The 25,376-nt window shown below is 43.3% G+C and overlaps 1 protein-coding gene across 1 annotated transcript; it reads right to left on the bottom strand.

Moving 5' to 3' along the window:
• Window positions 1–2,789: 2,789 nt before the first annotated feature.
• zmat3 (zinc finger, matrin-type 3) lies at window positions 2,790–25,237 on the bottom strand (the record flags this gene model as incomplete). The annotated part of the gene is made up of 7 exons (XM_080742339.1): window positions 2,790–2,998; window positions 6,695–6,795; window positions 7,367–7,533; window positions 10,141–10,281; window positions 11,423–11,933; window positions 12,201–12,381; window positions 25,111–25,237. The coding sequence occupies 7 exons, from the start codon at window positions 25,235–25,237 to the stop codon at window positions 2,790–2,792; spliced, it is 1,437 nt and encodes a 478-aa protein (XP_080598465.1).
• Between the last annotated feature and the right edge of the window lie 139 nt (window positions 25,238–25,376).

Here is a 25,376-nt window from a genome sequence, read left to right as displayed (position 1 = left end):
CTCTCTCTCTCTCTCTCTCTCTCTCTCTCTCTCTCTCTCTATCGTTTAGTTGTTCTTTCTCTCAGTACTACTCTCTAGAGTTTCACTGTGAGACTGTTCATGTGTTGGTGCTCTAGAGCGAGGTGAAGCTGAGTTCTGAACAGCTGCCTCTCACCAGTCACCACAGCTAGTTAACACAACCAGAAACAGCTATGATGCCACCTTCAATTCGCAAACAAGCCGCAATTAACTACAGTACTGTACATACTCTTCAAGAACAGTCGTTGCCTGTTTTGATTTGATTGCTTGTGTGAGTGTGTTTGCTAGAGATATATATTAGGGGTAGCTGAATGACTTGAGAACTTGTACTCTTATTTTTCATAATGGGAAAACACAAGATATTATTGTAACAAATCAAGTGCTTCCCTTTTCCTTTTTTTTTTAAATATCAAATATTTCATGAAGTTTTCAGTTAATGATTTATCCAAGTCTGACCAGTGAATAGAACACTGTAGCAACATGGGAACTGTAAAATACTTGTTTTGGTATAATAATTCACAATGAAAGATTGTGGAGATTTTAGGTTCCACCTTTTCTTTTTCTAACTGCACAGTGTTTTTATGTGCCCCATGAGGATCTTTGTTTGGAAAACAAACACACAAAAAATAATTTTCTGTTGTCTGTTAAGAGGCTCAATAATTGAATCAGCAAGACCTTAATTATGTTACTGTACAGTATCTTCTTTGTACAGTATGTGTGGTAGGCAGCAATTGACCTACGTAAATAGTTTAAATCAGACTGTCGGGCAGAAATCTTCAACTTGTTGCATCCTGACCCCTGGAACCCCCCCTCAAGGACCCCTGGGGGTCCCTGGCTTATACTGTACCCGTCTGAAAAGGCTCTGTACATCTAATTTCAGGTGTAAACACTTTATGCAGCGTGGTGTTTCCTTAGAAGAACATGCATATTCAAGAGACACATCTGCTAAGGTCAGAGTGGTTGTGTTTGGAGGACAGCTATTGTGATACAAAAGGTTCAATAATATGAGGAGGAAAACGTTAGAACAAGTTTGAGAGGTCCAGTCACCTCCTGGATGTTGACAGTTGTTTCTTTTCTTTTTCTATAAATAAATATCTCAAAGTGATAGAGAAACCAGCATAATACCTTTTGTTCTGTACTGTCAAACCACCTCTAATTTGTCCAGGTTGGAGGATTTAGTGACAAAGAAAGGGTATCAAATACAGATGGAGACTCACCACACAAACATACAGTGCTTCTAGGTGGTTCATTCACATGGGGAAGACTGATTTTAAAAATCAAACAAATTATTAATAATTACATTATCATCTAACACGACCCAAATATTCAGTAGCATACTGCATATAATACTGACTGTACTTAAATTGATTTGAGGATATTTATATAGTATTATTATTGATATGGTAATTAACCCACCTATTAACCTGCGCTCTGTGAAAGGGCCAAATAGGGCTTGCCAGGGTTAATGTTTTATTAGGGTTCCCACTACAGTTCCAAGCCAGGTTAGCCAGTGCTTACGTGTTATCCTGTTTCCCACCACAGGGCCAAACGGAACACTTAAAGCTTTCTATTTACGTCGCCCTATTTCATGATAACTTGGTTGAGTTGGATTTTCAAATAAACATATGGTCTTTTCATTTTCATTATCTGTGTTACATCATGGGCATGCTGCTGGCTCTGGGTCTACTTGGCAGTGTGCTGGGTGGCTATTCACTCCCCATGCAATGCCTTTTTAAAACAGCTGTGAGTGTCTGCGGCATTTCTGCACTGCAGCTGTGGTCTCTTCCCACTTATCTCCACTCCATTCAATCAATTAGCTTCCTTTCTTCACCTGCCAGTCTCCCTCCATCGCTTACCAGAGCCTTAAGGTGCATTCACACCAGACCAAATAAATAAAAATATTCACGTCGCTAGAAATGCGGGAAATGCGCCGCTCTGTTGTGTGTACATAACCTTTTCGCTTGAAGTGATTATCCCCCCCACCCACACTCTGCTCTGAGCAAAAAAAAAGTGGTATTTCCTGAGTCGCGTCACTCCAACAATATTTGTGTCCTTTGTGAACGCACATTTAAGGCCTTTTCACATGGGAAGTGACCGACACACCTAGCAATTCATTTTCAACGAGAGGCGAGCGTTCAGGTACGGGGGGCGCGGGCAACCTGATAGGCTGTAAAATTGTTGCGTTTGTGCTCGTCTCACACGTGTGTCAAGAGTTGAATTTGATTGACTTTTCCACCCCCCACGCAATGTGTAAAGACGCATTCATCATATGAGGAGACCTGTGGGACCCAGATAACCCGAGCTGGTACATGGCCATATGTCATTCCCCTTATGAAAAGACCTTTAGAGTGTTCTCATCGAGTCATCGCTCCCAATGTCATCCACATACCAACCATGCAGGTTCCACAGCCTCTTTTCGGTTTTTGTTTTAAATACCGGTATATGTACCCACGGTAATCCAGGTCATTGTAGGGTGGTAGCCCTATGTACTGCCGGCCCACCCTTCTCTCTCCAACATCAGTTCCCTCTTGCCTCAAATTCTCATCTCTCTCATCTCTCTGAATACACCCCAGCTTCTCCACCACAGTGCAGTATTTGAACTCTTAATACTTTGGCCTTGTGCTATTCGCTTTCTGCCATGTCCTTCAGTAGCTGTTCTCTATTCATCCTCCACCGCTCTCTCTCTCTCTCTCTCTCTCTCTCTCTCTCTCTCTCTCTCTCTCTCTCTCTCTCTCTCTCTCTCTCCCCACTCCCACTCCACCATCACTCTCCTAACTGTAGCCCAGGTTCTCCATCTCGCTCCGGTATCTTAACTCTGACACTTTAGCTTTGTGCTGCTTGCTCTCCAGGTGCAATCTGAAGTCAGTCTCCTGTTCAGCTCCACAGTTGCACATGGAGCAATAGAATTGCCCGCTAGGCGTCACGCACATGGCCAGGTCCCTGGGGATCCGCTGCCTTGGTCTGGGGTTGTAGTAAGGCCCTAAGGGGAGAGGGGATGGAAGGGAGATGGGGGAGGGTGGGGTGAGAGAGAGAGAGAGAGAGGGAGAGAGAGAGAGAGAGAGAGAGAGAGAGAGAGAGAGAGAGAGAGAAATAAGAGAATAATGAGAGTCAGCAATGTTCTCAATAATGCCAGGTCAGTCTAAAAGCACCTCTAGCAGCCCCTAGAGGCTGTGCTGCCTCTTACAGGCCATGGGGTCAACAAAACCAGTAGGGTTCATCCTGCCACCTGCAGTAGTGCTTTCGAGGCCGGACTTGACCGGACGTCAGGCCAATATATTTCCCACATGCACGTGCAGGAACGTCACGGAACAGTGCATGCTAGAACCATAGAGTTATAGGCTATACGAGTGACGACGCGCCATAGCCTATCTAATCAAATGGCTATTTGCATAACAACTTAACCAGGTTTACCAGTGAGTGGTGGGCTTGCGCATCCCCCAGATTCACAAGCCCAAGAAGGCCACCCTATTCATATGGTTAGGCTACTTTAACACCTACTGTAGGTTTCCAGCAGTGACTGTATGTGCGTGCGTCCTCATAGGCTACATGGCTCCATTAGTGTGGTAGGTCCTGTTTGAGATTCGTTCAAAGCAAACTTTTAGTTTCTCTACTGCAGCACAGTATTTTCTATTTGCTCCATGCGCACATGTAGGCACACGACACACACACACATCTAAAGGCGCGCATGAACGTGACGTCAATAAATGACCCCCCTGAAAAGAAAACACCAAAGCACCACTGGCCACCTGTTTAATAAATTATGAGATATCTTGTTGCAATTTTAACCAGAGGGTGGCGCTAGATGAATAAGGTCATGGGGTCACTCAAAGGGTCAGGGGTCATCCTTCAGGGAGCATGAATGCACTCAGCTAAATCCATTGGCAATCCAGCCAGTAATTCTGAAAATAACTTGCTTGGGACCAGACAGCTGGACGAACTGACCCTGCTTCTAAAAATAAACACAATGAGAGAGGCAGGACTCTGATTTAGTGTTTTAATGTTGATGCAATAAGGAAATACCTTGCAGAATGTGTGTGTGTGTGTGTGTGTGTGTGTGTGTGTGTGTGTGTGTGTGTGTGTGTGTGTGTGTGTGTGTGTGTGTGTGTGTGTGTGTGTGTGTGTGTGTGTGTGTGTGTGTGTGTGACAGACAGACAGACAGATAGACAGACAGACAGAGATGTCATGGACGACGTACGTGACAGGCTGGTCACATGAAGTCCGAGATCAATATTGGAGCCAAGACCGCCACTAGTCATGGTCAGAATGATGATGGCTTCATACCTGGAGTCTCTGACCACCCACAGGCAGTGGTGTAAAGTAACTAAGTACATTTACTGTTCTTAAGTATGATTTTGAGGTATTTATACTTTACTTGAGTATTTTTACTTTTGGTACTTTAAGTACATTTTGATACCAATACTTTTGTAGCCTACTTTTACTCAAGTAAATTTTTAATTTCAGACTTTTACTTGTAACAGAGTATTTCTACATTGCAGTTTTGATATTTTTACTTAAAGGGAAGAACCACCTTTTTTCAACAATGTCATTAATATACCTTGGAGTTGTGTGTGTGTGTGTGTGTGTGTGGGGGGGGGGGGGGGTGCCTGACACCAATCTATGATCTCAGGCATTTATGATGTCATCTCCATAAATATTTTGGCAAATTTTAGCCCAATCCGATCAATACTGATTTCTAGTCTTGTTTGAGACTTAAATCCAACTCACTGGCGGTCAATCATGGAGGTTGAATGCACCTTGACTTTGACCTACAGTGATGGGCCCAAAGACATCATCTTGGCTCTGAACCCAGAATCTTGTTTGATTTCAGCAGAGCTCTTGTTTGATAATATTTGACGAGGCATGACATGCCCAACTTGGCCCAGCTAGAGAAGAGCGTTCCCCTCTGGTTGTTGTGCAGGTGATGATGGATTTGAATGTTGCTAGCATTAGCCTAATGAAGTGAGAGTGAAACATTAGACGAGGGCAAGGCTAGCATTAACTCTGAGCTTTTGTTTGTGTGCAGGGCTAGCCAAACTTTGTGCCACAACTTTGTCTGACTTCTGGGATTTACTCGTCATTACATGCACAAATGGTTCTGCAATGTGTAGGCAACCAAGTTATGCCACCAGAATATCATAATGCGTCCTATTGAAATGAACTACTCTACCAGGTGAAAACCATAAAGTCCACTTAATCCAGCTAGGGACGGGACGATAAGCGATATTATCGTTTATCGTGATAAAAAACACTCATGATAATCGTATCGTGGAGATTTTATTTTATTTGCCGAGCTGCATATCCGGTACCACTTAAACCCTCTATAATTGGTAAAAAGTTACTTATAATATACATACTTGATACAGGTTTTCTTTTCACTCTATCAAATGTCTTGTAGATCTGCACATTTTTAGCAAATGTTCCACCCCAGGATAATGGATCGTAAATCACGATTTCTTTGGTCACAATAATCATGATATGAAATTATCATATCGTCCCATCCCTAAATCCAGCAGGCCAAAACTTTTAAGAATGCTTAGGTGTGTGGGTGTGTGTGTGTGTGTGTGTGTGTGTGTGTGTGTGTGTGTGTGTGTGTGTGTGTGTGTGTGCGTGCGTGCGCTCGTGTGCGTGCGTGTGTGTGCGCGCGTGTGTGCGCAGGCATGTTAATTGATATAGTAACGTAGGATCTTATCCTACTGACAAGCATGCAAACGGACACACACACACACACACACACACACACACACACACACACACACACACACACACACACACACAGTACAAATTCAATGTATCAGAAAGTTGCAGAGGTGTCCATCAGTGTCTCTCTGCCCCGTTGATTCTGCGGGTCTCTCTCTCCTCAAGTGACTCTTTCTGTCTCTCGTTCCCTCAGGGATGTAGAGGTGTTGAAAGAGGAGCCAGCGCGCCTGTCTGTCAGTCTGCCTGTTACTGATGTTTCCACTGTCGTGCCACCATAGAACACAACATAGCACACAGCTGCTGTCAGAGTGGCTAAACACCTGGTTACATTACCAATGGAGACAGCGTGGCTGTGTGCCTGACTCACTGATTGGCTGGCTGAACAGCCTCCCTCTACTGTCATTGATATTGGAATCCCGCGCTACAGTAAACACCATAAGATTATGTAAAACCAATATGTACAAAGTAATTTCAGGATCAAAGGATCTTTAATTCAGACTTAAATGCTTCCGTGTGGTTAAGATACAGAATAGGAGCTTTTGGAGGGATTTAAACACAATTAATTATTAATATATATTTTTAAGGGTTACTTTTGGCAGTTTTTGCTTTAGTTGGATTCCCGTACAAACTGGCTGCGCACCCAGCACCTGTTGAGTTATTATTTTATTTCACTTTATTGCAGCTGTAATCCATAACTTAGTTTAATGAATACAACTTTATTTGAACCAACTTGTATGAGTATGTTAATACATTATAACTAGTACGTCTGCAGTGGCTGGAGGTGGTCTCCCTACTCTTACATTTTGACTCCTCATTGACAACTACTGTAGTACTGCCCAAAGTTCATGAAGAAATATCTTCCCTGAATAAGCGGGGAAACCTTATTGGTAGAGTGGTCGAACCTGGGTTTGAATCTCGGAGAGGACATGGAAGTTAAGATTTGCACCTTTAAATTGAATGCATTTCAGTTATTGCTTACCTGGCATAGCCACAGGCACCTGTGGGCTGCGGCGGTTTTTCACTAGCCTGTACTCACTGCCATCCTTCCTATTTCTTCGCTGGTTCGTCTCGCTGCCTTCCCTGAAACACGGACATGGCTCAATATTGATATACATGGTGTTTTCTTTTTTGTAATTTTTAGAAGAATATGCGAAAAACTAAAATATTTCTGAATCCAAGTACCCCCTTTAACCAACAAAAACATCAACTGTAAGAGAAAACCTCTAGTATGATGTCATGAATGAATGATAACCCACCTTGAAGAGTCTAAAGAAATGTAGTGAGAGATTTGCAATTAGTGCTTCCTGTGCAGATTTGTTTGAAACTGTGACCATATTATTTTAATAAATCCAGTCAATGAGTTCCAAATAGACCGTTGTGCAGTGCTTGTTAGACTTTTTTTACGCTTTACAGAACAGCTCGTTCACAAAGTATGTGTTTATCATTAAACATAACAGTATATTTTTTCTACTTCCCCATGTAGTGCATGTGCGTACCCTATACATACTCCTACCGTATTTGAGAAACACTGCCCTATTCAGCCATTATTGCAATGTTGTTTTATCCCACCTGAAAACATGTCCTTCTAATGCATGGCAGTATGAGAGGAGGGCTTTACAAACTGCAATTCAGCTTCTTTCCCCAAACTTACGTGTTATTAGTGTTGTGCTGAGCCTCGGCCAACCGTAACCTCTTAGCGTGGTTTTTGCCCTGGTAATGGGCCTGTGCTACTGCTGGCGAACTAAAGGAGGCATCACACAGCTTGCAGTAGTCATTCTCTGTGGCCAAAATAACTCTGGCAGCCCCTTTATAATGTGCCTACATGGAGAGAGAAAGAGAGAGAGGGGGGGGGGGAGATAGAGAGGTGTTAGGGAGGAGGCGATGAGAGGGAGTGGGGGAGAAGGGGATCAAATGTAATGAATGGAAGAGGGATCATTCTGGTGTTCCTTGAACTATGGTGTTCCTTGGATTATGGATCAGCTCACCCTTTCCTAAATAGCTGATCCACCATGTCCCAGGAATCATGCAATTACCTCTGCTTGGATGCAATGCCATCCTCCTTTTTTTGTGCAATTTCTTTGCCCCACTGTAGTGGAGTCAGTAAGCCCAAAATAGCCCACCTGAAAACATGTGCTTCTAATGTATGGCTCTATGTTGTAGGCTGTTAACTTCAAGTCATGATTCAAAGGTCTCTTTTGGTATGGAAGTACCTTTGGGCCATAGGAAACAATTTATCCAAAGAGACAAGCTAGATCACCCTTCATTTCTGAAATATACACATTTTAAAAAATGGACGCCACAATTCACAACAATACAGCATTAACTCTAAGCCTGGCCTTTCATCTCTGTGATTTTCTGAGTGGGTGTAACAGAATGGTTCTCTACTGAAAGGCTCCTCCTGGATGATGTCATCCAGGGGAGCTTGCTATTGGCTAGTTCAGACAGAGCCATCTGCGTTAGTTGCTTCTGCTTCCTCAAAGGGACGAGAGGCGGGCCGGGCCATATTCTAACGAGACTATGAGGTGGGCAGGGTAAAGTGGTGAGGGGGGTGGGGGAGGTGATGATTGACAGACAAACTCCTCTCAAGAGCGCCCCTGAACCAAAAAATTTTGGTATTGCAACTGAAAAGCCTTGGAATGAAAGAACAACTGACCATGAAAATTTATTATCTGAGTGGTTGTTGAGGCTTAAACCTGTCTAAGAGTGTATTTTGAGACAATATTTTTACAAAAAAATATAGTTTTATATGCATGGTGTGGCCCCTTTAAAGCTATAATAACAAGAAATGGTATAATCTTTTTATACCGGCTTGCGCCTTGTGGACTAGCCTTGTGGAGCAGTTTAGTGGCTTTGTGGTTAATGTTGAACAAATGATAAGTTGTCTGTAAATGGAAATGGCAACAATTCCAAGCAACTGCACAGAAATGTCATTTACAGGTTGGATTGCAATTAAGAAAATAGGTGCATCTGTGTCTGTCTTTTATCTGACACGAGTCGTGAGGAATCTACTGGGAATACTGAATTCCGTCGTACCATTTATATTATAACTAGAAAAGAGGTTCCTGCTGAAACGGCATGGGCTCGCTGAAGACAGTCACAATGTATGTACAGTAGAAAATGTACATATGCCTCCTCAGACAGACTTTTGATTCAGCTCAAGCCGAAGCAGTAAAATAAATGGTAAGACAGAATTAATTTCCCAGAGGAATCCATTGGGAAACTGTTTTGTTTTTCAAAAATCTCAAAACTTGTAATAATTTGTAAATAAAAAAGTATAATCAATAATAACTGCGTAAAGCTAAACTAGTTGAAGTTAAAGCAGAATAAAGAAGATACATATAAATTGGGGACAACTCGTGTGTGCTTGCTAAAGCGGCTATACTGGAATTGATGAATCCAGTATATCCAAGGATCGCCTAGAATAGCCGAAAACATCTAGCGCCCAAACCGTGTAAACACGTCCTGGACACTGAAAGTGTTAACAGGGTAATTTTCAAATTTCTCCCCTCTTTAAAGCGATATTCCACTTTAAAAAAAACGTTGGGTAATTTTATCGTCTAATCAGGCTTTTGTGAACACCCTGGACAGATTGTAATTTGCTTTAATATTTAGATATTTGATATTCATTTTACAGTTACAATGGGTTTGTATAGGAATGGGCCCTGGATGGGGAGTGTCTGATAAAATGAATATCAAATATCTAAATATTGAATCAAGCAAATTAAAAACTGTCCAGGGTGTTCACAAAAGCCTGATTAGATGAAAAAATGACCAAAAGCTTTTTTGAAAGTGGAATATATCTTTAATTTAGTTTTCCCTTTGGCATTGAAGTACCTTAAGGCTATAGGAAAGAAATTATCGAAAGACACTAAAATTTGACACCAATATTATTATTATGGCTCTAACTGAAACAAAGATATGGGGTCTGGTGTAATAGTGGTTTATTGACCTATCCACCGCAAATTTGAGGTGGAAAGCTTTCCACCTCAAGTCAGAAAATAAGTGCAGGCCATCATAGTCACGGCCCACGGTGAAGTCCTTTACCCCGTCTAGACCGGTTCAGGTCGACCAATCAGTGAACGGGGTGTAGAGCCTGCCTGTCTGATAGTAAAAACGAAGAGATGTGTTGGGACTCACGGTGGAAAGCTCTCCACCGTGAGGAATGATGTAACGTTGTAGTTTCATGACTCAAAAAGACTCGAAAAGACTACACCGCGGTGTAAAGCCTTCCACCGCGGACCCGACTATGATACGGGCTTTAGGGACCTCTAGTAGAAGAGCAGTGGAGGACCTAGGCGTTCTTGGTGGAACATAAAACTCGATAGAATCGCTAATATAAGAGGGTGCCAAGTTATTTAGTGCTTTGATGACCTGAAGTCAAATGTTGCTTACCGACTCCACTACTGCTCTGAGTTCTGGCCTCACCAGTCTGCTTGTGTCACTGTCATTGGGCCCTGCACTGAGGGCTGTCTGGCTGACTGTCTCCAGGACCTCTGGGATCCTGATGGCTGGTGGCTGCTGACTGCCTGCATAGAAATTTCTCAGCTTCTTACTGTGGTTCTTTCCCTAAAAAGAGAGTGAGAAAGACAGACAGACAGACAAGGAGAGGGGAGAAGAGCAGAGGAGAGAGGGAAGGACAGACGAGGAGAAGGGATGTGACTAGAGCAGGGGTCTTCAACAGGGGGTCCGGGACCCCTAGGGGGTCCTCAGAGTTACTACAGGGGGTCCTCCAAATCTTTGTGAGATAGAAACAATTTTTTCCTCCTTTTTTATATTAACCACTTTAGCCAAAAATAGCCGATCTACAAGCTCGATCGGCTATTTTTGGCAAATAGCTTTGGTGTAGAGGGGAAAAAGAGCAGCCAGACTAAGTACAGAGTGAAAGGTTTAAGTATTGACGGTTCAAGTGGTTAAATATCTGAAAACACAAATTGACATGAATCCAAAATACACTGATGATTGTGCTGTCAAACGATGAAACTACAGTATAATCTTTGATAAGGTTGTGGGGGTCCCTGCTTCATCTCTCTCTCAACTAAGGGGTCCTTGGCCTGAAAACATTGAAGACCCCTGGACTAGAGGAATAAAGAAAGCATGTGGCGAACCTTGCAGGTCACACATTGGCCTGCAAAGTCACATGCAATGGCACAAACAGAACCCTCCTCAATAACCCATTGTTGGAGCAAAGAAGAAAAGAAAAGAAAATGTAGGGAAGAGGGGAGTGAAGACGAAAAGTGACATAGTTAAAGAGGACTTTCTGTATTACATACAGTATGCACGGTTTCCTTCCATTTTAAAGGGGATATAATTTCAAAATAACCTTTCGTGTCATGGAAGCATCCTCTCAATATTACCAGAATTGCAATATTACTGAAACAATCATAACAATGAATATCCTCATAGCAATAGCATATGTACGGTAAATACCCTGTGCACTGTTGTGCTCCTTAGATGATAGTATTGGACTTTTATAAGTGAAGAATGCATTTTGCTACAAATAAAAGTCAATATAGTATAATCTGGTGTGTACTAGATAATTCACCTATCAACATATTTCATGACATTCAAAAAGTATTATGTTTGTTTGCATGCATGCAAAAATGTGCATGCTTGTGATGTGCTTGGCTGCTTACATGCGTGTGCGCGCGCGTGTGTGCGTGCTTATGTGCTTATATGTGCGTGTGTGTGCATGTGTGTTTCATCAGACCTGGTAGTGAGCTTGGGCCTGCTGAGCAGAGTTGAGGGTAACGTTGCAGAGTTTACAGTAGAGAGGTTTACACAGTTCTTCTAGCCCCAGAGAGCCTTCCTGCTCCTCCATGCCCAGGTTTGAGCCCTCATCCTGGGGCTGCTCACTAGATGGGGCCGCCTGAGCTGGTAGTGGACCAGCGAGAGGACCGGGCATGGGGCCAGAAATCAGGGCTTGGATGGAGGCTGGGATTGGTGGTCTCGGGGGCAGCTGTGAGAGGTCTGGGGTCGGGGGTGGGGGGGAGGACAGGGGGCTGGGAGGATGGGAGAATCGTCCGGGGACCGGGGCCAATACAGCTGGGGGCCCCAACGCTTGTGTGGGGTTCAGGGGTGGAGGAAGTCCCAGTGGTTGTGCAAGGTCCATGGACGGGCGTCCTAATGCCTGTGTGGGGTCTAGAGGTGGAGGCCCCAAGGTGTGTCCCATCGGTGGAGGTCCTAATGGCTGTGCAGGGGCCATTGGCGGGGGCCCTAAGCTATGTGCAGTGTTAATGGTTGGGGGCCCTAAGCTATGTGCAGTGTTAATGGTTGGGGGCCCTAAGCTATGTGCAGGGTTAATAGTTGGGGGTCCTAAGCTATGTGCTGGGTTAATGTTTGGGTGCCCTAAGTTATGTGCTGGACTAATGGGTGGAGGCCCTACACAATGTGCTGGGTTAATGGCTCGTGGCCCTAAGCTAGGAGCTGGGTTAATGGTTGGAGGCCCTAAAGTGTGTGAGGTAGGGATGTGAGGGGGCCCTAGAGACGGTGTTGTAGCCAGGGTTGGGGGTCCAATTCTCTGAGCAGGCGCCATGGCTGGGGGGCCGAGGGGCGGCTGTGTAGGGGCCATGGACAAGTGTCCCAGCTGATGCAGGGAGTCCATGTGTTGGAAGGGCTGATGAGGGTGACTGAACAAACTGAAGGTGGGCTTCAACATGGCCTCTGGACCTGGGAAGAGGAGAGGGCACCGATCAGGGCAAGAAACAATGCATACAATACATTCAAATACTGAAGGGCGACACGCAACAAAAGACCTAAAGGGCGAGGTCACACCATGTCTTGGCCATCTGGCCAGTGATGTATATCGGACCAGTTACCCATATATGGAGATTGGAGACCCATGGTACCCATATATGGACATCCATGTACTATATATGGAGATATGCTGTGAGACCCCAAACATGCTTACTCAGTTATTGAAAGTCCTATGACGTCTGTGACATCTGACATCATGCATAAATCCTTTTTATGCCCATACATGGAGATCCCTGTATGTAGAACCAGCCACACAGATATGGGCTGTCTTGGCCATATATGGATTCTGTTAGAGTGGTATGTGGCCAATGTGGCCTTATATGGGCATTCCCATATGAAGACCTGTTAGATATGGGCTTAATATTGATGACATCAGGGATCTCCATATTAGGGCATTCACCGAATATTCAAATATCAAAGTAACTCACTATTCGACATTGTTCACCGAAGTCGAATATTCGGTTATTTTTTTATCATAATTGTTTCTCTCTCTCTTTTTTTTAAATAAATATGATTTCTTCATGGTTTATACAGCTTGGCTAGATAGGAAGTCATAAGAACGAGTTGTCAATGCCCCTGGTGGATGAATTTGTTAATGCTCTATACTGATGTCATGCGCCACGTTTCGTCTCCCGGAACTAATTACCAGTGGGAAAAACAGCGGCCAGCCGGCAAAGCGCACACGGACAGACAGAGACATGATGTGCTGTTTCTCATACTAAACTACGACCTTTGGTCGCAACAAGTTTGCCTTAATGGGACCAGCGCGGACCCCAGTGTCTCCTCCCTGCCTCTGATAAGTACAAGTCTCAATAAGTGGTCCATTGCCACAATAAACAGGTATCACCCGATCCCTTACCCAGGGGCGTCACAAGGGGTAGGAAAGTGGGACTGAGTTACCAGGGCCCAAGGTGGAGGGGCCCTAGTAACTTTAGCTATTGAAAAATAGCAGATATACAAGCTCACAGAGCTTGTAGATCTGCTATTTTTGAAAAGTCGTGAAAATGTGCGCACATCTTTGAATATATGTACACAAATTTGTAACACAAATTTTGCTTCTGGGGGGATCCCTGGAACTAAATATTTTGAGATGGGGGGTCCTTCACATGAAAAAGTTTGAGCATCACTGACATGGAAACATAGGTTTCTTGGCACACATTTTCACGGTTTTTCAAAAATAGCAGATCTACAAGCTCGCAGCGCGGCACTCGGTGCCGCGCTGTGAGCTTGTATATCTGCTATTTTTCAATAGTTAAAATTCATGGGGGGCCCGCAGTGAATCCTTGTACCCAGGGCCCAGAATTTGGTGTGGCGCCCCTGCCCTTACCCGCCAGAATCTAGTAGTCTCACCATCGTGAGTCTGAACCTTGTCTCCAGTCTGACTAAACCTTCCTGCTAGCATCTGCACCATCTTCTCAGGAACACCATTGGCCCGGAAAATGTCCATGATTTTTCCACAGCATATGGTGTCAAAAGCTTTTTTTTTCAGGTCAGTTAAGGTGATTACTGATGACAGTTTCCACTGCTTAATGACACGTTGACAATGGTATTGTCTCGTTGGTTTCTATATAATTTAAAGAATACCAATAAAAACACTACGGGTTAACCCTTAACAAAGGAGAAAGAAAAGAAAAGATTATGAAATCTTCAAAATATGTGACCTGAATGAATCACTTTTGTATTGTGCTTTATATGGAATCTCTCTTGACAGGAACCTTCATTATTCTGAAATGACATTAAAAATAATATGAGTGAAAGAAACAAACAAAAATGCGCAAATGCTAGCAGAAAGCAGCACATTAGGGCCTGAGGCAGGAGGACAGACGAATGGAACACATCCAGAGACGCGCGGAGCTACACACTCCAATAGACATCTAAAAGATTAGGTCAGACAAGCCTGCAGCCATGCATACGGAGCACCACGCAACACACACACACACACACACACACACACACACACACACACCGAGCTTCTCTGATCAGAACGGATCGCTTTCTGAAGTCTGTCCGCTTGGCTTGTCTGATTTTAGTTACACATGGTGTGTGCGTAATGCTGTGTGTGTGTGTGTGTGTGTGTGTGTGTGTGTGTGTGTGTGTGTGTGTGTGTGTGTGTGTGTGTGTGTGTGTGTGTGTGTGTGTGTGTGTGTGTGAGAGAGAGAGAGAGAGAGAGAGAGAGAGAGAGAGAGAGAGAGAGAGAGAGAGAGAGTAAATTATCAAAATAGAGATAATTGTTATAAAAAATTGAGTAAAATACATTTCTCCATTATGAGACAAAAGGAATATCACCATATACTGTAGGTGTTCAGAGCTACTTCATACAAGTATTCTTGGGCCAGGACTATAGTAGTACAGCAGCTGTGGAACTCACTGTGCCGGAAGCTTCCATTGCATTGGGCATCTAATTGGACACCCTGCAGTAATGATTCATGGACCTAAAATAACACCCTTGGATGTTTGTGTTTCCGACTGCTGCTTGCTGTCAGTCAGTCTTCCACCTATGCCTGCCTGCCTGTGTTCTCTATTTGCCTATCTATCCTACCATACACATGCTTGTCTGTTTGCCCCGCTGTCCTTCTGTCTGCCTTATCAGCTGGTCTGGGTGACTTTAGACCGGTGGTTCTTTAGACCAGTGGTTCTTAAAGTGGTGTCAAGGGACCCTTAGTGGTCCTTGGGGTCAAATGGACCCTAATGGGTCCGTAAAGAGTCGTGGGGGTACTTGAAATTAAAGTACAGGGTAAACTGTTGCGCCCTTCTTTGTCCATTGTTCAGGGTTGACTGCAGGTGCAGTGCTTTCAAAAACATAAAGGAAAACTGGCAGAACAAGACTCGCTCTCTGCATAAACTATTAACATGCTTTTTAACGTGCTCATAAAGTGCTCTGTGCTCAAAGTGGGTTGCAATAAAGTAGCAAACATTTTGTCAGTGTTATATGAGTTGATCACAGACAGGTGCTGAGGATACTCAAGGACATCACCATGGCAATGGTGGGGCATGCCGTGGACACTGGAAAATACTTGAAATGAAAAAGTTTGTGAACCACTGATTTTGAATATACTGGTAAGTATGCTAAGTATGCTGAAGGCACTGACCTTACTACAGTAGGCAATCCCACTCCAATACAGAAATATAGAAGCCTATTCCAGCCATCTTCTTACAATAATTGCAGGGACTCTCTGTACGTACGCATGTCTGTAATCCATATATCTTCAAATTCGCTACACACGCCGCAGACGACCTGATGTAATGCAGTGCCCAGTGTTGAGTTGGGAGGATAGGCGGTTGTCCAGAACTCTCAGAAAAGGCTCTGGCCATAGCCCAAGACAGCCCATGGAACACCAGCCTAAGCTTGATTTGGAAAGTTCCCCACACCTGCCCTTTGATTACTTAATCAGTCCACAGTGAGTTTGCACTCTTCAGTAGCATCAAAACGTCAGTCTTGTATACTTTGCAGTTTGCACCTTAATAAAAGAGGCTACAATTGTCTGTGCTGTTCTTACACAGTATAAGCACAGCCACCTGAGAAGAAGGCACAGAGGGCATGGGGTCATCTCCTAGCTGATTTCTGTGCTTGGATGGTAACATATAATAAATCTAGTAATAAAGTAATAGTAATGATAAACAGTAATAAATCTGATCTTAGATGTATCTAGTTTGTACAGTATATTGTATTTCTCAGTAGGCCTACTGTACTTACATCCTATACTTGAAAAGCACTACAATTTCTTTTAGAATTATTATAATAAACTTGAACAAGTGTCTTGCCACATCTTCACATTCTAGCAATGCACTTTCAAATGTCTGTTTGTCTCTTTTCAAGTACAGTATACAGTATGTGTGCCGTACTGTATTATTGAAAACTGGGAAGTGGCGTGCTCACTGCTCAACTCAAAAGTATTCACAGTAGGATGAGTGTTGTGAACCCTCACACCCCCACATCATACTGTATTTCTCAGAAAATGCTGAGAAATGCATAGGGCTGAAATACATCTGTTTCCTTCTGCTGCTGCAATATTAAAAGTGTTACATACTTATTTGCGAGTGCTGAAGACTTAATTTGCTATTACAGAATATTACATACTATTATTACAAGTTTGCTGGTGACCAAAGCCTTCATGATTCCACAACTACATGCACTAGCCCTATATCTTTTTGGGCTCAATTTCCATGCAGCCACTATTGTTGCATCTCTAGAATTACATTAAAGTTGAAATCAAGCCCAGTCTTAAAGGGGAGAACCACCCATTTTCAAGGATTGATTGTGGGGTTTGGCTTGCAAAGTACACTGTGATGATGTCATCATGGTGTACTTTGCAAGCCAAACCCCAAAATCAATCCTCCAGTTCTAGGCAACACAAAAGGGGGGGAACCTTTTCTTATTTCCACATAACAACTCAAAGGTATATTAATTACATAGTTCAATGTTGAAAATGGATGGTTCTCCCCTTTAACCTCTGCACATTAACAAAATAAGTGTCAGCCCTGAGATAGGGAGGTCAGGGTTCAATACCCAACTGGATCTTACCAAAGACTCAATGGGACTCAATGCCTCCCTGCTTGGCACTCAGAATGAAGAGTGAGATTGAGGGTAAGTCCCTGCAACATACTAGCGTCCAGGGGAAGTAGTTGTATCATCAAGCTGTCTCACGCTACAGAAACAGTAGCTAGACACCTGCCCTATGGGCCTCATGGCTCGGCAAGGCTTATCTATCTATAAATGCGAGAAGTCTCTGCGTGTCTGTCTGTCTGTCTGTGTGTCTGTCTGTAATCCGCGTATCTCGAGAACCGTTCGTCCCACCGGCTTCAGATTCGGCACGCGCGTTCCCCGCCGCGGCACGGAGTGCAGTGCCGGGTCTCGACCCGACCCGACGCGCGGTTTTCCCGAACCGGCGCGAAACGTTCGGAATCTCCTTATGCGGGGTTGATTGTTGACATCAGGCTGTTCCGGAGGAAATCGGCGAAAGCTCTGACTCATTGTGACATCACTTCATAAAAGTCTCTGACATCACGTACGCCACATGAGTCAACAAAAAATCTCTGTGAGTGTGTATGTATGTATGTAATCCGCGTATCTCGAGAACCGTTCGTCCCACGGGCACGCGCGTTCTCCATATATGGGCATAAAATGAATGCCCCCATATATGGGCATAAAATGGATTGCAGACAGACAGATACAGATATCTCCATATATGGACATAAATGGACAGAGGCAAACAGATGGTCAAAGATCTCCATATATGGGCATAAAATGGACGCAGACAGACAGATACAGATATCTCCATATATGGGCATAAATGGACACAGGCAAACAGATGTTCAAAACGGGTCCTATGACAACAGGTATACTCCATATATGGGCATAAAATGGACGCAGATAGACAGATATCTCCATATATGGGCATAAAATGGACCCAGAACTATAATTGCAGTGATCTCCATATATGGACATAAAATGGACGCCGACAGACAGACAGACAGACAGATACAGATATCTCCATATATGGGCATAAATGGACACAGGCAGACAGATGGTCAAAACGGGTCCTATGAAAACAGGTATAATGGGGTTTGCATTAAAGGGCGGGGCATTCATTCCCTATTTACATTGTTCCGAGTTGGCCAGGTCGCCGACTATAAATGCGAGAAGTCTCTGCGTGTCTGTAATCCGCGTATCTCGAGAACCGTTCGTCCCACCGGCTTCAGATTCGGCACGCGCGTTCCCCGCCGCGACACGGAGTGCAGTGCCAGGCCTCGACCCGACCCGACGTGCGGTTTTCCCGAACCGGCGCGAAACGTTCGGAATCTCCTTATGCGGGCTGATTGTTGACATCAGGCTGTTCCGGAGGAAATCGGCGCAAGCGCTGACTCATTGTGACATCACTTCATAAAAGGCTCTGACATCACGTACGCCACATGAGTCAACAAAAAATCTCTGTGAGTGAGTGTGTATGTATGTAACCCGCGTATCTCGAGAACCGTTCGTCCCACCGGCACGCGTGTTTTCCATATATGGGAATAAAATGAATGCCTGTATGCGGAGCTGATGTCTGACATCAGAGTTTTCCGCAACCGGTACTGTGTGTGCAGAGATCTTCATATATGGGCATAAGTGGACAAAGACAAACAGATGGTCAAAACGGGTCCTATGACAACAGGTATATTGGGGTTTGCATTAAAGGGTGGGGCATTCATGGGGTTTGCATTAAAGGGTGGGGCATTCATTCCCTATTTCAAATTCGGCACGCGCGTTCCCCACCGCAGCAGGTAGTGCAGTGCTCGGCCTCGACCCGACCAGATAACGATTTTCTGGAACCAGCACGAAAGGTTCGGATTCTGATTCTGACATCAGGATTTTCCGGAACTGGCACTGTGTCTGCATAGATCCCCATATATGGGCATAAAATGGATGCAGACAGATAGATACAGATATCTCCATATATGGGCATAAATGGACACAGGCAAACAGATGGTCAAAGATCTCCATATATGGGCATAAAGTGGACGCAGACAGACAGATACAGATATCTCCATATATGGGCATAAATGGACACAGGCAAACAGATGGTCAAAACGGGTTCTATGACAACAGGTATAATGGGGTTTGCATTACGTTTGTCTCCTCCTCCATCTGTTTGTCTGTGTCCCTTTATTCCCATTATGGAGATCTCTGTATATCTGTCTGTGCCTCCGACTGTGTTGCAGACACAGTGCCGGTTCCCCCTTTAATGCAAACCCCATTATACCTGTTGTCATAGGACCCGTTTTGACCATCTGTTTAAAAAAGCGACAGAGATCTCATATATGGGCATAAAATGGACGCAGATAAACAGATATCTCCATATGGCATATATGGGCATACAATGGACGCAGAATCACAAAGATCTCCAAATATGGGCATAAAAGGGACACAGACAGACAGATACACAGATCTCCATATATGGGCATAAAATGGACGCAGATAGACAGATATCTCCATATATGGGCATACAGTATATGGGCATAAAATGGACCCAGAACTATAACTGCAGTGATCTCCATATATGGACATAAAATGGACACCGACAGACAGACAGACAGATACAGATATCTCCATATATGGGCATAAATGCACACAGGCAGACAGATGGTCCAAACGGGTCCCATGAAAACAGGTATAATGGGGTTTGCATTAAAGGGCGGGGCATTCATTCCCTATTTACATTGTTCCGAGTTGGCCAGGTCGCCGACTAGACGCTGGGCCGCCCGAAGGGCGCGGCCCAGCTTCTAGTATTGTAAATGGTAAAATATGTGCTGATAGGCAAATATGGCGCATAGGGTTACCGTTTACATGTGTATAAATGTGCGTTATATTCAGTCATTCACACACCAATAGCAGAGGAAACCACAAAAGCAACTCATGGGGAGCAGTGGAGCCGGCTATCGAACAGAGAACCTTCCAATTCCCGAGCGGCCACTCTCATGAGCCACAGTTGCCATTGTGCTCATGTGATGATGTATGTTATGTTCAAGAAGCCATATCTATCTATTGAGCTACTTTGCCTTGAAAATTCAGACTCCAGAGTGTCCAGTCGCATGCTGGAAGCTCTTGATCTCAGAGAGTTGGAGCAGGAATTATAAGATGTTGGTGGTTGGTTGACTATGGCTAATGCTGCTTACTCCGATCTTGCACTTTGTAAGCCACTCTGGATAAGAACCCTAGTTCTTGATAATCTAAGAACTAGGAAACCTGACCATGAAAGGTAATTGGCAAGCAATTCTTGTTTCTACAGTGCCTGACAGTGACACTGACAGGCATTGCTTTACAAGCAAGACAGTGACCTGCTACCACCTCTCTGGCGTTCAAACTCAATAATTAATGGGGAAAAACTCAAATAGCTTTTACAGTATTCCATGTTCCACTTGGTACAGTAAATGGATAGGTCAATCCAAAGAATTCTCCAGCTGGAGAAACAGCTACAACACTATGGTTATTTATTATTTAATTACCTTAAATTTGTTTCCATTTTTCAGTTGTTCCGTTGTATCAGAAAAACTGCCAAAAACTGCCAGTACTGGTTTCGGCATGCCATTCCGATACCAGGTAATTTATCACATGATGATATTTAATTTACAGTAATATTTGTAATGCTTCAGTTGATGTTGCACCACTGTTTTATACTTTTACAGTATTATTATAATCTTTTTGTTGGCCTTTATTGATAGGACAGTAGACTGACAGGAAATGGGGAGAGAGATGGGGAGTGACATGCAGCAAAGGTTGTCGGGAACGGGATTCGAACCCGCAGCACAAATAATGCTGTATTATTACTTGCGCCAGCAGAGTGCGCAAGTACTGCATTCGGCAGCGTATGTAGGTATGTATGTAGGTGTCTGTGTGTGTTTAAGCCCGTAGCCCTATCAGGGACCAGCATTTCTGGCAACATCATCATTAATAGCCAATGAGGGACCAGCATTCCTGGTGATGACACTGGCATCGCCTGATCACAAGTGGTGATGCCAGTGTTGAGCACACCTCATGGCGCGTTCTGCTGGCGCACAAGTAGGCCATTAATGGCATACATGTAAATCTATTTTTTTCCCCTCCATGCTCTCCCTCTACCTGCCTCCCCACCCTTTCTTTTCTTCTCCCTTTCTGGAAAACAGCAGAATGAAGCTTACGAGAAAAAAAAAGTTTTTTTTACACCTAATTTGACAAACTGAAAATAAAGTTGATTGTGATTCTATGACTTCTACAGTAGCTGCAAGGCATGCTCCCCCTACCCTGTGCATAAGATGATAACTCACCCATAGGCATTTGTTCATGGAGCATGTGTAGTGTAGTTATACATTTTGGTTCCACGCACAATCAACATTTTGTTGCATTGCAGTTAAAAACACAAAAAAGCATTCCCATTGGGATGACGTGTTCTTTAATTGCTTTGGGTGTAGGGGAGAAGCAGACCAATATTCTCCCACCACTGTGGGACTTTGATTCATCCTAGTTGCTCTTTGGTGATAAGCTATAGGACAACACAAGAACTCCATATTCTCACTAGAGAACCCCACAGCTGCTGCCAAATCCATTAATAGTTCTTCAGGGCATCGTATATGGTGGATAGATTCCACATAGGTCAGATAGCATACAGATACAGTTCCATAAACCAGAGTAAAAGAGCATTCACATTGTGTGCTCAGTTAACAGAAAGGCAGAGGTGCTCAATTTAGAACTTGTACACTAAAATGACTCGTATCCAGAAAGCATGAACCTTTGCTCATCCTTTTTTTAGTTACAGCGGAGGACAGAAATGTCAAATATAATTTTTATCTCCCATTTACTTTCTCTCTCTCTCTCTCTCTCTCTCTCTCTCTCTCTCTCTCTCTCTCTCTCTCTCTCTCTCTCTCTCTCTATTTGTTTATGTATATGTATATGTATATGTATATGTATATGTATAATTATGTATAATTATGTATATGTATATGTACAGTATATGTATATGTATATGTATATGTATATGTATATGTGTGTGTGTGTGTGTGTGTGTGTGTGTGTGTGTGTGTGTGTGTGTATATATATGTATATATATATATATATATATATATATATATATATATATATATATATATATATATATCGTCACTGTCCAGCGGAAACCTCGGATCTCCATGTTTCAAATGTGCATGTTTCTTTTTCCACTATTTTCACTAGTTTAAATCATTTTTAAAATGATAAATACAAAAGGAACGGTTTTGGACATACAAGGTTTCCACTCGACAACGACGATATACACATACACACACAGTATATATGGAATCCTGCTAATCCGATGTACTGCAGATAGGACAAGGTCAACACCATGTTCTCCTCCTCCTCCAATAAAACAGAACGTTCTCCTCAGAGACCTGCTCCGCGGGCTGGAGAGAGAGTTTACTCAAATTGGTCCTCATAATAGAGGAGCGAAAAAAAGTTGCATTAGAGGTCTCAGGGGATCCAATCCAATTTCAAATTACAAAGCCAGGCTTCTTCTGTGCTGCTCAGATACACAATGCTCCTTGTTATCAGCAGATTATTAATATCACATTACTTTTATTCACAATTTAAATCAGTGGTTCTCAACTTGTGGGCACATGATTTCGTTTGGTGGGGATGGGGAAGGGAAGGGGGGGAGGTCCCCATATGACAGTAAAGTGACACTTTAAGGACCTTTAAGACCTTTTTAATACCTAAAAGATGTAGATCAGCTTGCAGATCAGCTATTTAGTAGCTTGTAGAGCAGCTATTTTCATAATATTTATCTGTGGAACTGAGTCAAACTAAATGCAGTTCAAATATGATTATTTTGGGGGGTCTAAACTTGATGGACATTATAGGGGAAATATACATTATGGAAAGACTAAGATTCATACTCAGATTATTACAAGAGGACAAGTCACACACATATTGGGAAAAGTAGATTATTTTCCTTCAGCCCATGGTCAAATGTATAATATAAAAATCAAACCTCGGTTCGAAGTGGAGCGGTGAATCTGAGCAGCTATACCGTGTGTGTGTGTGTGTGTGTGTGTGTCTAGTCTGCACAATAGTGCCATAGAAGCTGTGTGTGTGTGTGTGCCTGCACAACAGCGCCCCTCCTTTAACTTGTGTGTTGTGTGTGGCCACTCAAGGTATTGCCAGGCTACAGACATAGCCAGCCACCCACCCACATAGCCAGCCACCCACCCACCCACAGACATACCTGTCTATTGGGAGCGCTTTCACCGCTCCAAAAACAAACTACTAAAGTAATAACTATACTATTGTATAATGCAGGCCTTTTTTGTTGTCTTGTCCTTTTTTGTTTCTATCCTTGTATGTTTGTGTGTCTCTTGAAACTTTCTTTTTTTCCCCATGCAGGGTAGGTTTTTCCCCAATAAGAAATGTGTTAAAAAAAGGGAAAACCGTTGGTACTTGAGTGAAAGCTAGAGACAACGTCCATAATCATGACAATAATTTAGCCTATGTAGTACGACTTTGTCGAAAGTAACTGATTTTAAGCTTGAAGAGGTGTTGTGTGATGGGGTGTAAATTAAGCTCATCTCATAGCGTCAACATCACTTCACTCCAACTAGTTTTTCTAATGCCTCATTGGAGACAGTGCTGTGCGACACATTGCTTTAAATCTTAAATTTAAAGCAATGCTAAATCTTAAATCAGGCTTTAGACCTGACTGCCCTGCAGCCCCGGTCTAGGGCCGAGAACATAAAACGCTCCATGTCCTGGAGTATGATTATTAGACTGCCTCCACTGAGAGCCTCTTCTTTTATTCAGTAAATAGGCCAAGTGTTCATTTTCTCCAGAGTTTCTCTTGGTGCACTACGTTGTGTCACATCAATTATGGAGTGATGAGAAGACTATGCCTCTTTCACCTTCTGCATCTGCTCCACTGGGCATTGGATGGGCCGGGGCAGAGATGGCCAAGATGCACCGCTTCCAGTACATTTAACATCTTCAGAACAGGTTGACGTCTTAGCTGTTCCTGTTCCTGTTTTTGACTTTGGTAGCCAAGTCAGAAATACTGATTGATACAGACTAAGACTATGATACTAATATAATAAGAATAGCATGAACTATAAATTATTCTATGATTTTGTACTTACACAGCAAAGGTATGGTAGCTATTTCATATCTTCTCCTAGTGGTATCTATAGCTACAGTAGTCGTGAACATGTTTTAAGCACTGTAAAACAATCATGGACCGAATCCATTTATTTGTGTCTATACTCGTTATGTTATAGTATTTGCTAGTAATGAACAATGTAAGAATACTTGTAAGTGAATAACAAACACTCTCTCAGTTTTAGCCTATAAGTGAGAAAAGTCAAAATCCTCATCAGGACAGGAGTAGCCTAATCAAACTGAACCATCATCCTCAATTTTCAACACTTGCACTGAATTTAAATAATTGAAATCTATTCAAAGATCACCACATGACTTCTTACAATAGCAGGGTTTCCCCACCCAAAGCTTTTAAGATACATGACAAATATCTTGGTCCCTAAAATCATCATGCATACATAATACTTAATATCAGTGCAGGTGTGAAGAAGACACTATTGCATGATGTCATGATCAGCTGTGAAGACAGTACAGAGCCAAGCAATCCAGATCACAATAGACAAGGACAGACTGGAGCGTACATTGTAATTTATTGTAATTATTATTTTAGTCTTCTATTCTGTAAACTATTTATTTATTTAACATTTAATTTCTTATTGTATTAATTGCTCAAGAGATTCCTGGATTGGTTATTTGTGTCATAAATCTAAGAATCACCCCCCACACCCTCGAGCACTGCCATGCTTATCAATAGAGAGGAGATCCTTTAGCTTCGATTATCGATAACCTCTGCATTTTGCATCTGCACATAAATTATGCTCTATAGCTATACTCTCACGGTCTCACCTGTAATAACTAAGCTATTATGTGGCGAGTGCACCTCTCTGGCTGTCATTATGATGATGACAGCATGAAACAATGCAGCCAGTTTGAACAGCCAGCTACCCCTGAGTAATCAGCATATTTCACTGGTTAGAATTGTCTCCATCCCTCCACACACACACACACACACACAGCGAACAGGACCGCTGACAGTCGGACAGTAGCACACACCCCGACGAGCATCTTCTTACCTGGCAACCGGGCAAGATAATGGCTGCTGTCATTGTAGCTGACAGGCGGCGAAGTGTAATTTCTGCAGTATTGTGCACTTTGGTAGTACGCTGCTCCATCGCCGTTCTTCATCTGCAACGCCATCATCACAGTCGCATCCCTTTCGCCAACTTCTCTCTCTCCCTCTCTCTCCAAAAATCAAGCGGCCAAAGCAGCAGCCTATGGTCCAAACCATTGGCCACGGATCCAAGGGTTTTCATCGCACGACGGGAGGAGGGGGGGGGAT

This window comes from Nannobrachium achirus, assembly GCF_963921795.1.
Source record: "Nannobrachium achirus genome assembly, chromosome: 1".
In the NCBI taxonomy this organism is placed as follows: Eukaryota; Metazoa; Chordata; class Actinopteri; order Myctophiformes; family Myctophidae; genus Nannobrachium; species Nannobrachium achirus.
Note: the sequence above shows the minus strand (reverse complement) of the source record. Positions and strands in the feature narration are given on the sequence as shown.